Here is a 12,518-nt window from a genome sequence, read left to right as displayed (position 1 = left end):
GCAAGATGGCCTGGAATTCTAGGGTTGTGTTCAGTTCTAAAATTTTTCATTCCAAAATTTACTATTCACCTATTATATTAAATCTTTTGTCTCATATATGAAACATTAAATATAAATATGTAAAAAAATTAATTACATAATTTTGATATACACGATGAGACGAATATTTTGAGTCTAGTTAGGTCATGATAGAACAATAATTATCACAAACAAATAAAAATACTACAGTGTCCGCTGTGATTTTTTTTACCACTATTTTACAGATCTAAACACGACCCAAGTTGATTTGCAAGGGTGAAAAGGAAAGCAAACCTGACCCTGCTACCAGGCTGAACTCGAGCGCACGTTAGTCCACGTCTACAATAAAATATTATCCATTGGATCACCAACTTATTTAATCGGACGGCCAGATAGCTACCGCAAGGATTGTTTTCAGTTCCAGATCCTTCGGCTGAGTTACTCCAATCTCAAACTGTCACGTGGCATCATTAGTCTTAGGAAAATTTTCCATTCCCACAGCACGTTACTCGAGTCACTCGGCTCCAAAAATCTCAGGAACTCTTCGACTTCGGCAGTTGTAGTGATTCTTCAACTTCGGCAGCTGTAGTGATTTCTTTCTCCTAAAATACTTAGGCCTTAAAGCGGTCTCATACATTTCTACATCATCTTGAGATGATGTAAAAGATAATACATAAAATAAGTTATCTTATAAGCTGTCTTATAATAAATACACAATATCATAATTTCAGCATAGACAAAAAATTATGAGTTGCGTGGCAACAATAACAATCCGTATAATGGTGAGAACATGGTCTTACATTCCTATATTTTAACCTCTGAGACGATTGTCTCGCGAAACAACCACCTTATTCTTTCTCCCCCTCCCTCTCTCTACCACCTAATCAAAAATCCTATGTAGACTTGCATCAGACGATCTATGAAATCGCTGATGTGTAGCAATATATCATTAGTATTTAGGAGCAGTAATTATGGTGATCAATTTGACAGCAACAATCTTATAGTAGGATTTTTCTGTTTAGTGTTCACTTACAATTTACCATATGGTGCCCATTTGAGTCGATTAGGAGCAACGTGAATTAGGCACTCCATTTCATAAAATGAATATCATTATAGATGATAGTGATAGGCAAAATCCCTCAGCAACCCAAGGTATCTCATACAGAATAACTGGCAACTCATTTTCTTCAACATTTTAGATCTGAGGTGTCATGCAAAAGCTGGAGCTATGGTCATGGTCTGCGACCAATACCTACCGCAGCAAACGCAACTCCCTTTCTTCCTTTGATATTAGTTACATTTCCTCGCAACTTCATGCTAATTTAATATCAAATACTCTTTTCAATGGATTATTGTTTACTCAAATATGCCTTTGGTGAAGTTGTCCAATGAAGTATCAATTTTAAGTTTTTTTAGATAAACACACATACTTCGAACTTTAGATTAACTCCCCGTATCCTAATAACAACAGAGTTTCAACATGTGCGTATATTTGATCGACAATGCATACATTTTCTCTACCGATGCCCTCGCAATATGCTTTACCACTATAGATAAAATAATAGATTCAAAGTCCTCACACATGTTTAAATTCCAGTTATATACAATAAACAAGTATAAATTTTTTTCTAACATAAAAACACCGGCTAAACCCCACGAAGGGCGCGGCAAAAGCCGCGCCAGGTTTCTAGTAGATACAATTTGAGCCCAGGATTGAACAAAAAGGCGAGAGCTGCTGAAAAGAATAGGAGTGTTTGAGCTAATCTAGCACAGTGAAATGGTCGCCTTCACCTCCAGGAACCTCACTAGCTGATGGCATAGAGCACTCAACTCACACACTGCAGCTGCAAAGAGCGACTGATCGGCAAGACCACGTAAATAAATATATTTGTACTGTTTCTTGTGCAGAGAGGATGGGATTTATATTAAAATTCCAAGAAAAAGAAAATAAAGTGCCAAAGAAAAAAAAGGCTAGCAATATTCCCCTGCTGCTCCACTTTGAAAAGCCTCCAGAAATGCATTGGATATCCGCCCACTGCATCCTAAAAAGGCTACAATGTTTTGTTCGCACATGTTGCTCTTGCTGTCAGTTTTTTTATATTTTTTTCTTTATCCCTGTCGGTTTGCTATGGCTCACATTGATTCTGGGACCATTAAAATAAGCCAACACTCCATAAACTGCCAGCAAACAAATTGGCAAGGGAACAAACTAGTGAGGACAGCAGGGCGTCGACAGTTACAGTAACCGTTAAAATGTCAGGTAGGGCGCCTCGTTGGCACAACGTCAGCAGCATGGACCGAGGGACTGACCAGGCGCATGATTGATTAGATTTGAGCTAGTAATTGGAAACTTGCAAATTCTTTCAAAAAAAAAAGAAACTTGCAAATTGAAATACTATAAATCCTGTCAAAAAGGTCTGAGAATTCGTTTTGTTAAAGAAAGATCTAAGAATTTGTTAGGTTCCTACTTACCGGTTGGTTGGGGCACACGAGGGCTCTTTGGAGGGGCCAGGCCTTGTATAAATAGGATATGTTCTCCCCTTTAAACTCAAAAAAAGGCGTTCACAGTTTAAAAATAAAAGATAATTGTTTAGACAATAAGTGGCCAGCTCAACCAACTGGGTCTTTTGTTTGGTTTTCATCTATACTTCACATAAGTTCCCACAAAGACATGATACTGGCGTTGTTGGTGTCGAGGGTGTGGTAGTCTACTAATAAGTATCTACATGTTTCTGCGCATCCTTTTTTCCCATCTAAAGTGCCTAAAGAAAAAGTCGCTGGTGCAAGGTGTTAGATAGCGTACTCTTAGAATTATGGGCCATGCCTTCATCTACAACATTTATTTATCTTCTCTTGAGATTAGTACTTTAATATTTGCAGTTGTTAATGTAGGATTTGTAGTGTTCGTGTATTTTGAGCAAATACTGTAATTCAGAGGGACACCCTGATGTTAGTTTGATTTGGATTTGCCCTGCACCACGTGTGAGTTGCCCATAGGATACCACACCTGGTTTCTTAGCGTGAAGGAAGAAGAGTGTATTATCGGTGTGTGATACTTCCCACCTAAGTCTCTTATGAGTGCCTATAGATGACTTGATAAAGACAATGCTAGCACGTAAAATTTGTGCCCTTGCAGACCATCCCATAACCTTTGTTTCTCTTATCATCTAAAATTGAAAAAAAAAATGTTGCTTGATGTGGGGTTAGTAGAGTTTTCATGTATTTTAAGCAAAATTTTCAATCTACTTTCACGCATATAACAAAGATTAGTTTCATCCTGTATTCTTGTGAATAATTTCTGAATTATGTTGACGCGGCATCTCTAGTGTGGCTTAGCACACTCAACTACAAATTTCAAAGAGGATATGGCCATATGGGGATATAGCTTGGTGCTAAACTGCTAATATAGGAATTTCTGGAGAAGGATGTTCATTATGCTGATCTCATATTGTACTGAAAGATGAAACTAGGCAGTAAAAGCACCAACAAGAATTACTTGCCTCCCAAAGAGAATTTTGTTCATTTAGCAAGATGAACCACAGTACGGAATTTTGCAATGATATGCTTGAACTAGATTTTATTCGATGAGTCTTGGATCCCAAATTCCTATTGAATTCAACTTTAAATACATCTACTAAGTTAAACTTAATTTTTAATGATGAGTGGACATAAAAGGACAAAGGTTCAGTATGTCTACCTATACAGCTTATAAATGCATAAGAAAGAAACTAATCAGCTTTATTACAAGGTATAAGCTAATTATAATCTGGTACAACATCTTTAAATTTATTTCATTTAGTTAGGAGAAACATTTTTATTAATAATTACTATATTAAATTATATACTTTTATATTATATAATAACACACTGGTACAATAATTATGGGTCAAAGTTTTGTCCCAACAAAACGAATACGTCTTGTAAAAATATAGAGGAATAACAAAGTACTCTCCCCTTTCAAAGTATTTCAACTTTTTTGGAGAGTCAAAATATTTTAAGGTTGACCAAATTTATACAATAAAGCACTAGTATTTATAATACCAAATAAGTATCATTAGATTCTTCACTAAATATACTTTTATATTATATCTATTTGGCGCTATAAATCTTTGTATTTTTTTATAATTTTGGTCAAACATAAAAATAATTTGACTATCCAAGAAAGGTGAAATGACTTAAAAATTTGAAATGGAGGTACCATGACTAGATGAATATAATTAAAAGTTATCAAAAGTTATGTAGTACATCAAGTGCAAAATTACATCCTAGATAAACAAAGTATTTTTGAGCATGTAATTTCGTTTGAGAAACGATAAGTATGGCGTGGAGCCAAAGTCTAACCCAGTAACCCACATGTCACTAAGGGTGTGTTTAGATCGTTATGGCAAAAATTTTGAAAATGAATCTTACTAATTTGAAGTATTAAATAAAATATATTTACAAAACTTTTTTACAGATGAGTTGTAAATCACGAGACAAATCTAATTAATAATTATTCCGTAATTAATGGATGGTACTGTAGCACAACTGTTGCAAATCATGGATTAAATAGGCTCGTTAGATTCATCTCGCGATTTACAACACATCCGTGTAAAAAGTTTTGTAAATAGATTTTATTTAATACTTCATGCATATGTCCATAATATGTCCATATATTTGATGTGATATTTTTGGGTGTAAGGAATCTGAACAAACTCTAAGGGCGTGTTTAGTTCGTGAATTTTTTTTGGATTTGGCTACTGTGTCACTTTCGTTTTTATTTGGTAATTAGTGTCCAATCATGTACTAATTAGGCTCAAAAGATTTATCTCACCATTTCCAACTAAACTGTGTAATTAATTATTTTTTAAACTATATTTAATACTTCATGCATGTGTTCAAAAATTCGATGTGACGGAAAATTTTGAAAATTTTTGGGAACTAAATATGGTCTAAGCGAAAAGGAAACACAAATCAACTGCAAAAGGGGAAAAACAAAGAAAAATAATAGTGAAATCAGAGCCAGCCGCCAAGAGGCAAGGCGCCATCATCCCCTGCTCTCTCCTCTCTGCCCCGCCGCTCAAACCCCTAAACCCTAGCCGCACCAGGGCCTCTCCCCTCCTTCCCCGGCTGCGGCGGCGAGCGGCACACCAGTATCGGACGCAGAGAAGCGCCCATACTCAGGTTCGGTAGAGATGCCTCTGGGGCAGCGCGCTGGGGACAAGAGCGATTCCCGCTACTGCGGGGTGGAGGTGCTCGACTTCCCCGCCGGCGAGGGCCTCCCCGCCGTCCTCAATCACTCCCTCGCCTCCGCCTTCGACTTCATCCTCGCCCCGCTGGTGGGTACCGAGATGCTGCCACTGCAGCCCGCCGCCTTCTTCTCCTCGACTCCCCCGCTCAGTCTGACGTGCTCTGCTCCGCGCTGCAGGTCGACCCCAACTACCGGCCCACGCCCGGCGCCGTGCTGCCCGTGTCGGCGTCGGACCTCGTCCTCGGCCCGGCCCAGTGGAGCAACCACGTCGTCGGGAAGATCAGCGAGTGGATTGATTTGGACGCGGAGGACGAGCAGCTCCGGTTGGACTCCGAGCTCACGCTGAAGCAGGAGATCGCGTGGGCATCTCACCTCTCGCTGCAGGTCCAGTGGTCTCATTGCACTGTTCATAATTCATTTACCTCTTAGTCTGACACCGGCCATTGATCATTATGAAGTTGAAGAATTAATTGGGTAATACATTGGCTTCAGGATTTCAGATGTCAAACCCATTGTAAAGGAAAAAAATCTCCAAACTTTGCCAGGAACCAGTAACTGGCTGCTGGTCTAGTCACATTTGATACCTCTTTCATACTTTTAACAGCTTTCAAGTTCCAACTTCCAAGAGCATTCAATTGGCAAGTACTCCCTTCATTCAACCTTGATGAGCGCATAAGCAAAAGGAAGAAAAATCCAAATTTGATTGTCATATTAGGCTATTAGCAATGGGTGCCAATTTTTTCTCGGGACGGATGTGCGTGATTCTTTGTAGCACATACGGACTTAATTGTGCCACAACCATAGTGCTCCCATTGTCATGTAGTAACGTCCCCTCGGTCTCTACCGTCATTGGCCAGAAGCATGCCATTGGTAATGTGCGGGCATTAGACCGAAGTGACAATGTAGCATGGAATTAATGCATTGTGGGGGGATATTTAGCTCGTCTTGGTCTCGCTGCCAGAGCTTAAGTACTGATAAAAAATGGATGGAGGGAGTATATTCCAAAACACCTATAAACAGCCTAAAGTGGAATATTCTCACTGCCATCATTTGCTCCCAGTTCCAGGCGGTAATCTGTGGGTCGCCCCTGGGATTTGAAACCCTGATTGCCATATATCATTATGAGTCTCCTCCAATTTTTTTACAATGATGAATCTTCCCAGTTTGTAATCATCTTGCAAGCACTAGAAATAAGGATGATTCCATTCCAATATTTCCAATGCAGAATATTAGACTTTTGATGGTTGTCAATTACATTGTAAGCTTTACTGTCTCATGCAACATTTTCCTTTGGAAGAAAAGTTGAATTTCGGCACACTTCCTTGCAGGCATGCGTTCTTCCTGCCCCCAGGAGATCTTCTTGTGGCAATTATGCTAGAGTTGTGAATCAAATTCTGCAAGGCCTGACCAACATGCATGTATTGCTCACCATCTCCACCTTGTTTCCGGTAGTTTTATCTATGTTCTAGATATGCTTATATCTTAATAATACATTTTTTTTTTCTGTTTCTTCTTTCTCTAGTTGTGGCTTAGGTTACCTCTGGAGAAGTCGGAGCCAATGGATGATGACCTTGATAAAGTAAAGAATAACAACCACATGGTATTTCTTTTTATCATTTAGAGTTACCTGGAACACCGTGTAAATGATATGAAAATTTCACATGACACTAGTTATTTGTTTTCTTTAATTGCAGAATGAAATGGTAGACTCATGGGAATTGTGGAATTCATTCAGACTGCTATGTGATCATAGTAGCCAACTATGTGTGGCACTTGATATTTCGTAAGTGTCATACTTTCCTGTACCAGTATTTTCGTAAGTAGTTAATTTTTCTAATCTATCATACCATAGATTTGGTATTCATTACAAAAATTCACTACTCTTTTATCAGGAGCACACTGCCATCAATAAACTCATTAGGCAGGTGGTTTGGGGAGCCTGTAAGGGCTGCTATTCTACAAACCAATGTAATCATTCACTTTATTGATTTAACAAATTCATGTTGGTATGCTGTTGAAATGAAAATTGCATATTCTGATCACCACACAGGCTTTTCTAACAAATGGAAGAGGATATCCTTGTTTGTCAAAGCAGCATCAGAGGCTGCTAACTGGATTTTTTAACCATTATGTTCAGGTTTGTTAATTTTTATGCATTTACGCTTGCACTGAATCAATCTTTCTATTTTTCATATCTTTCAAGTTAACAGTCCTATGTATATGCTCCTGTTTTCCATCTTGTCTTTTTTTCTTACGTATGCCGTCTTGGTCTTTTGAGGTTTCTGTGGCAGGCATCATTATTGAGTTCCTTTTGTTTTATTTAGGTAATACTCTCTGGGAGATCAAATCACAATGTTCCCCCAGTATCTGAAGGAGTTCTCTTAGGTGATGAGAACCACACTGAAGGTTAGTCATGCATACTTCAAAACATATTCATCTGTTGTGTGCTTTAACCACACATGATTGTTGATAGACAAAGTAACCATTTATACTAAGATTTCAATGGCCACGCTACACTTTAAGTAGTTTTAGTACTAAAGTCAACTCTGGGAAAAAACACCAGAGTTCTTAACTTCAAATGTTGAAGACTAAGCTCTCTCATCCTTTATTATGATAGCAATGTGTGCATCTCTATGATTCCACTGTCCTATGTATGAGTTCATCACCTGATTTCTAAGGTTTCAATGCAAATATGCTCTCATTTTTTAGCAAAGATATTGCCTAAATGGTTGCCTTACCTTTGAACTGAACTGTTGCTTTAGATGCCCCTGTTCGACATGCATTAAGTCCATACCTGGACTACACTGCATACCTATACCGGAGGATGGATCCACTTCCTGAGCAGGAACGCTTTGAGGTATCTGTTCTGCCAAGACTTGCCACGGCCCATTATTTAGCTGTTTCACTGGTATATTTCATTAACCTTGTGTTTTTTACTTGATTCAGATCAATTACAGGGATTTTTTGCAGTCTCCTCTCCAGGTAATTCCTGATTTATTTGCTCATGATTTCATATTACCTAAACTAATATTTCTTGGCTCATGGGCTGGGTTATTACTACTACTTACAAATACCATCAGCAGGGATTTTATTTAATTTAGAAGGGTAAAAATTATAAAATGCCCCCATAAAAGCAAACCAAGCCCCTATCCTGGTATCTCTTGCGTGTAGAGGATGTCCATGGCCAAAACCCATGCTCAGCCAGCTTTGTCAAAATTTACTTTCGATGGAAGGCTGGTCACTACTTTTGAGAGAAAACTGACGATCTCACCCACATTGGTACAGCCTTGCAAATAGGCTAAAAGCATTCATACGTTATAGCAGATAATGCTCTATTTATCCTACCTTTATGTTTAAAAATTCAAAATTGTTCAAAAAATCTTTATGGAATATGGAAGGAATTTTTCATAATTCGGAAATTCAGGTTATTCTGGTGACAACCTGACATCTGAGAAAAAAAATTCAAGCCAAAATTGTTGAAGTATAAGTGAATTGCCCACCTCTTCCCATCAGCTTAAGCTTTTGGGTTGAATTGGTTGGTGCTTGCAACTCAATATACCAATATGGTATCAGGGCCAGAGGTCTCGAGTTCGAATCCTGGTGGGCGTGATTAAATAAAATAATTGTAGCCGACTCCTAATTTTCATGTTTGAGGCCTGAGGAAGTTTGCACGTGAGGGGGAGTGTTGAAGTATAAGTGAATTGCCAATCTCTTCCCATCACCTTAAGCTTTTGGCCTTTTGGGTTAAATTGGTTGGTGCATGCAACTCAATAAAAATATAAATCCTTTGACCCCTGTTACTCTGCAGAGTCTACACTCTGTTTTTCTCATGGATCATGCCCCTTTTTTTGGTGCAGCCTCTAATGGATAATTTGGAAGCTCAGACTTATGAGACATTTGAGAAGGATGTTGTGAAGTATACTCAGGTTTCTGCTATATGCTGTGAATACGCCTTTTATATATATAGTATATGTTCTGAAGGAGCTACTTTCTTTTCCACGTTTATTGTAAAAATATTAATACAGAATTGAAATTTTGAATTGAACTTGCTACATCTTAGTTGTCACCTTTTTTCCCTTTTTATTTAGTGCCCCGTTATATGGCTCTTTCTGGTGGTACTTGCTCCCTTCAAGTATTAATTTCTTGCATGAACTGATGACCCTAGTTTGGCAAAAAAAAAACATCATATGACCAGAAGGTTGTCTTTTTCTTTCCTGGGATTTCCTGCATGCCTTTTCTTTTATTAACACCAGTAATTCTTTCTTTACATCGTGTGCACAGTATCAAAGAGCAGTTGCTAAGGTTTTGGTTGATAGGGTCCCAGATGATGCGGTCTCCACAACTAGGACGGTAAGATCGAGCCTTGTACTTTGACAGTTTCCCCTTCTAGATTTGATTCATGCAGACTTTCAATGGCCCAAAATTTAAGAGATGATGTAATGGTGTATGTGTATTGTGTATCTTTTTGAGCTAAGATTAGAGGCTTTATTTTCTGTTGAGGTAACATAAATTCAGATATTGTTTCTACTATATGGTTCTAGACCCTGGCCGGTTGAATGACACTTTTTTCTGGCTTCTCATTTCTTGCATCCTGTTAACAAATCTACTCCCTGTCTGATTGAGCTTCATTCCATATTTCTATTATCTCCTAAGTCCAATCATATAATTCCTCGCTATTCAACAAACGAAGGTGCTGATGGTTGTTGGAGCAGGCCGAGGACCTCTAGTACGAGCATCATTGCAGGTCAGTGTCACTTCTCTTGGAGCTTATGAGCTTGAAAGAAAAAAAAAGGACCTTGATGAATTAGCTTGCACTTAATGATACAACTGCAAAACCCTTTTGGAAAAGCATAGTACAACTGTAACACATCATTTTTCATTTCATCTGTTTTCAATGGAGCTTGGAGCTATATAAAGTTATAAACTTTGGCTTTCGATGCAGGCTGCTGAAGAAACTGGTCGCAAGTTAAAAGTATATGCTGTGGAAAAAAATCCTAATGCTGTCATTACTCTTCATGTGAGTTTTTGAGTGATTGTCCTGTCTCTTATTTATCCAACCATTTCTTGTCAATGCAAGATACAATCATGTTGCTGTCTTGTATAAGGATTGACTAATACTTGATTTTATCTATTTTGGGGAACTGAAACAGAGTTTGATCAAATTGGAGGGGTGGGAAAGCATGGTTACTGTAATTTCTAGCGACATGAGGTGCTGGGATGCCCCTGAAAAAGCAGATATTTTGGTATGGTGATATTTTCTTTTATTAGAAATGGTCATGTTTTCCAATCTGTTAATTAGATAAACATCTTACACACCTACATGAATCAGGTCAGTGAATTGCTTGGGTCCTTCGGTGACAATGAGCTATCTCCTGAGTGTCTGGATGGTGCTCAGCGATTCTTGAAGCCAGATGGGATTTCTATTCCTTCTTCGTACTGGACCTTTTCTTATACATATTTTTCCTTAATTCCTGATGTCCATATATATTTGATATCATTGATTGTTTGTTCTCTCAAAAAAAAATGATTGTTTGCTTATGGTTCTTTGCAGATACACTAGTTTTATCCAACCAATAACAGCATCAAAGTTGCACAATGATGTAGGTGTCTACCCATTTCAGTTTTAGCTGTGCGATTTCTATAGAAATCTAAGTGACCTGGTTTCTGCAGATCAAAGCACACAAAGATATTGCACATTTTGAAACTGCATATGTTGTCAAACTACACCGCATAGCGACACTGGCACCTCCACAACAGGTTAGAAATCAGAATTTGTGCTGTATGTGCTTTAATGGCTGTCTGATCTGACCACAGTTTCTGACACTGCCATTTTTCAATCATTATTAATGCCATGAAATTTGTTGATCACCATGATATCTCCAGGTTTTTACTTTCACACATCCAAATTTCTCACCAAATGCAAGCAATCAAAGGTATACCAAGTTGCAATTTGAAATGCCACCAGATATGGGATCATGCCTTGTGCACGGTACGCATATATATATCTATGTTTGATTTTACCACAGCTACAGTAGCTATCCCCTTAGTAACAGCAGTTGTGCCCATCATTTTGGCAGGATTTGCTGGATATTTTGACTCTGTTCTATATAAGGATGTTCATCTTGGAATTGAGCCAAACACTGCTACACCAAACATGTTTAGCTGGTAACTGGCAACCTGATCTTTGCAAGCTGACAATAAATTTCTCAAATCTTGCCATCAGTAATTGTATATTCATGATCAAACCTTGTCAGGTTCCCGATCTTCTTCCCGTTGAGAAAGCCCATCTACGTGCCCGACGGATCTCCTATAGAAGTGCACTTCTGGCGGTGCTGTGCTCCCACAAAGGTAGTAGTACTTACATTTCATGTCTTATTGTTTGGTTGCTAATTCTGGTATGCTTGAATTTTACCATTGCATCCTCCATTGTTGCAGGTGTGGTACGAGTGGGCTGTGACGACACCGACTCCGTCACCCATCCATAACAGCAATGGCCGGTCATATTGGGTTGGTCTTTAAGTCACCAAGATCATTGTGGTCTTGTATTTTGTAACAGGGAAAAAAAAAGATTTAGGCATACTAATATCTGGAGTTCCGCTGGTGCCTGGAAGGATCCTTGAGAGTTTCAAGCATGTGCTGATCAAAGGTCAAAGGACATCATCCGGTTCAAGCTGGTGCCTGGAGGAACATTGGAACTTGTATCTCAAAGGGGTCGTTCGGCTTCCAAGTTCCAACGTTGTGTGCTCGATTTTGATAGCATTATTAGGTATTTGACTTGCAATTTTGCAATATTTCTTGTTTCGTCAATTCTGAAATTTTCTCCTTGATAAGTCTCTGTTGCTTCTGCTGCTTTTCTACCGCCCCCGATTTGCTTGTGACTAGGGCTTGTTATCTTTATTTTCTTGGCGACTAAGATTTGTAACTGTTGTTTCGCGGGAACATGAACTTGATCAGGTTTTAACAAACGTACGATATGACATTCAGAATTAAATTAAACTTTGCAAAAGCACCATGGAAAATGAAGGACAAATTGCCATCAGTGGTGGGTACGATGCGCAGGTCCAGCTTGGCTGTGTTTAGATGGGGAAAAGGTGGGAGAAAAAGTCACATCAATCACTGTAGCACACTGTATTATTTTTTGTTTGTTTGTTGGGAATATTGTCCTACTATGACCTAACTAGGCTCAAAAGATTCGTCTCGCAACGTACATTAAAATTATGTAATTAGTTTTTTTATTTAACTATATTTAGTACTCCATACATGGGTTATT

At 38.5% G+C, this 12,518-nt stretch overlaps 1 protein-coding gene across 2 annotated transcripts; it reads left to right on the top strand.

The window, feature by feature from the left end:
- Positions 1-5,028: 5,028 nt before the first annotated feature.
- Positions 5,029-12,244, top strand: LOC120654616 (protein arginine N-methyltransferase 5). 2 transcript variants are annotated; one of them, XM_039932192.1, is made up of 22 exons: positions 5,029-5,336; positions 5,426-5,632; positions 6,577-6,666; positions 6,771-6,827; positions 6,943-7,031; positions 7,141-7,216; positions 7,299-7,385; positions 7,573-7,654; positions 8,011-8,105; positions 8,195-8,230; positions 9,106-9,174; positions 9,530-9,598; positions 9,939-9,992; positions 10,191-10,265; positions 10,399-10,491; positions 10,578-10,681; positions 10,800-10,848; positions 10,919-11,005; positions 11,132-11,237; positions 11,326-11,413; positions 11,503-11,596; positions 11,684-12,239. In XM_039932192.1, the coding sequence occupies exons 1-22, from the start codon at positions 5,193-5,195 to the stop codon at positions 11,765-11,767; spliced, it is 1,935 nt and encodes a 644-aa protein (XP_039788126.1). In that variant the 5' UTR covers positions 5,029-5,192; the 3' UTR covers positions 11,768-12,239. The 2 variants fall into 2 exon arrangements, with proteins under 2 accessions (XP_039788126.1, XP_039788125.1); XM_039932191.1 differs by having other exon boundaries at positions 5,036-5,336; positions 6,771-6,848; positions 11,684-12,244.
- The last annotated feature ends 274 nt before the right edge of the window (positions 12,245-12,518 follow it).

This window comes from Panicum virgatum, chromosome 1N, assembly GCF_016808335.1.
Source record: "Panicum virgatum strain AP13 chromosome 1N, P.virgatum_v5, whole genome shotgun sequence".
NCBI lineage: Eukaryota > Viridiplantae > Streptophyta > Magnoliopsida > Poales > Poaceae > Panicum > Panicum virgatum.
Note: the sequence above shows the minus strand (reverse complement) of the source record. Positions and strands in the feature narration are given on the sequence as shown.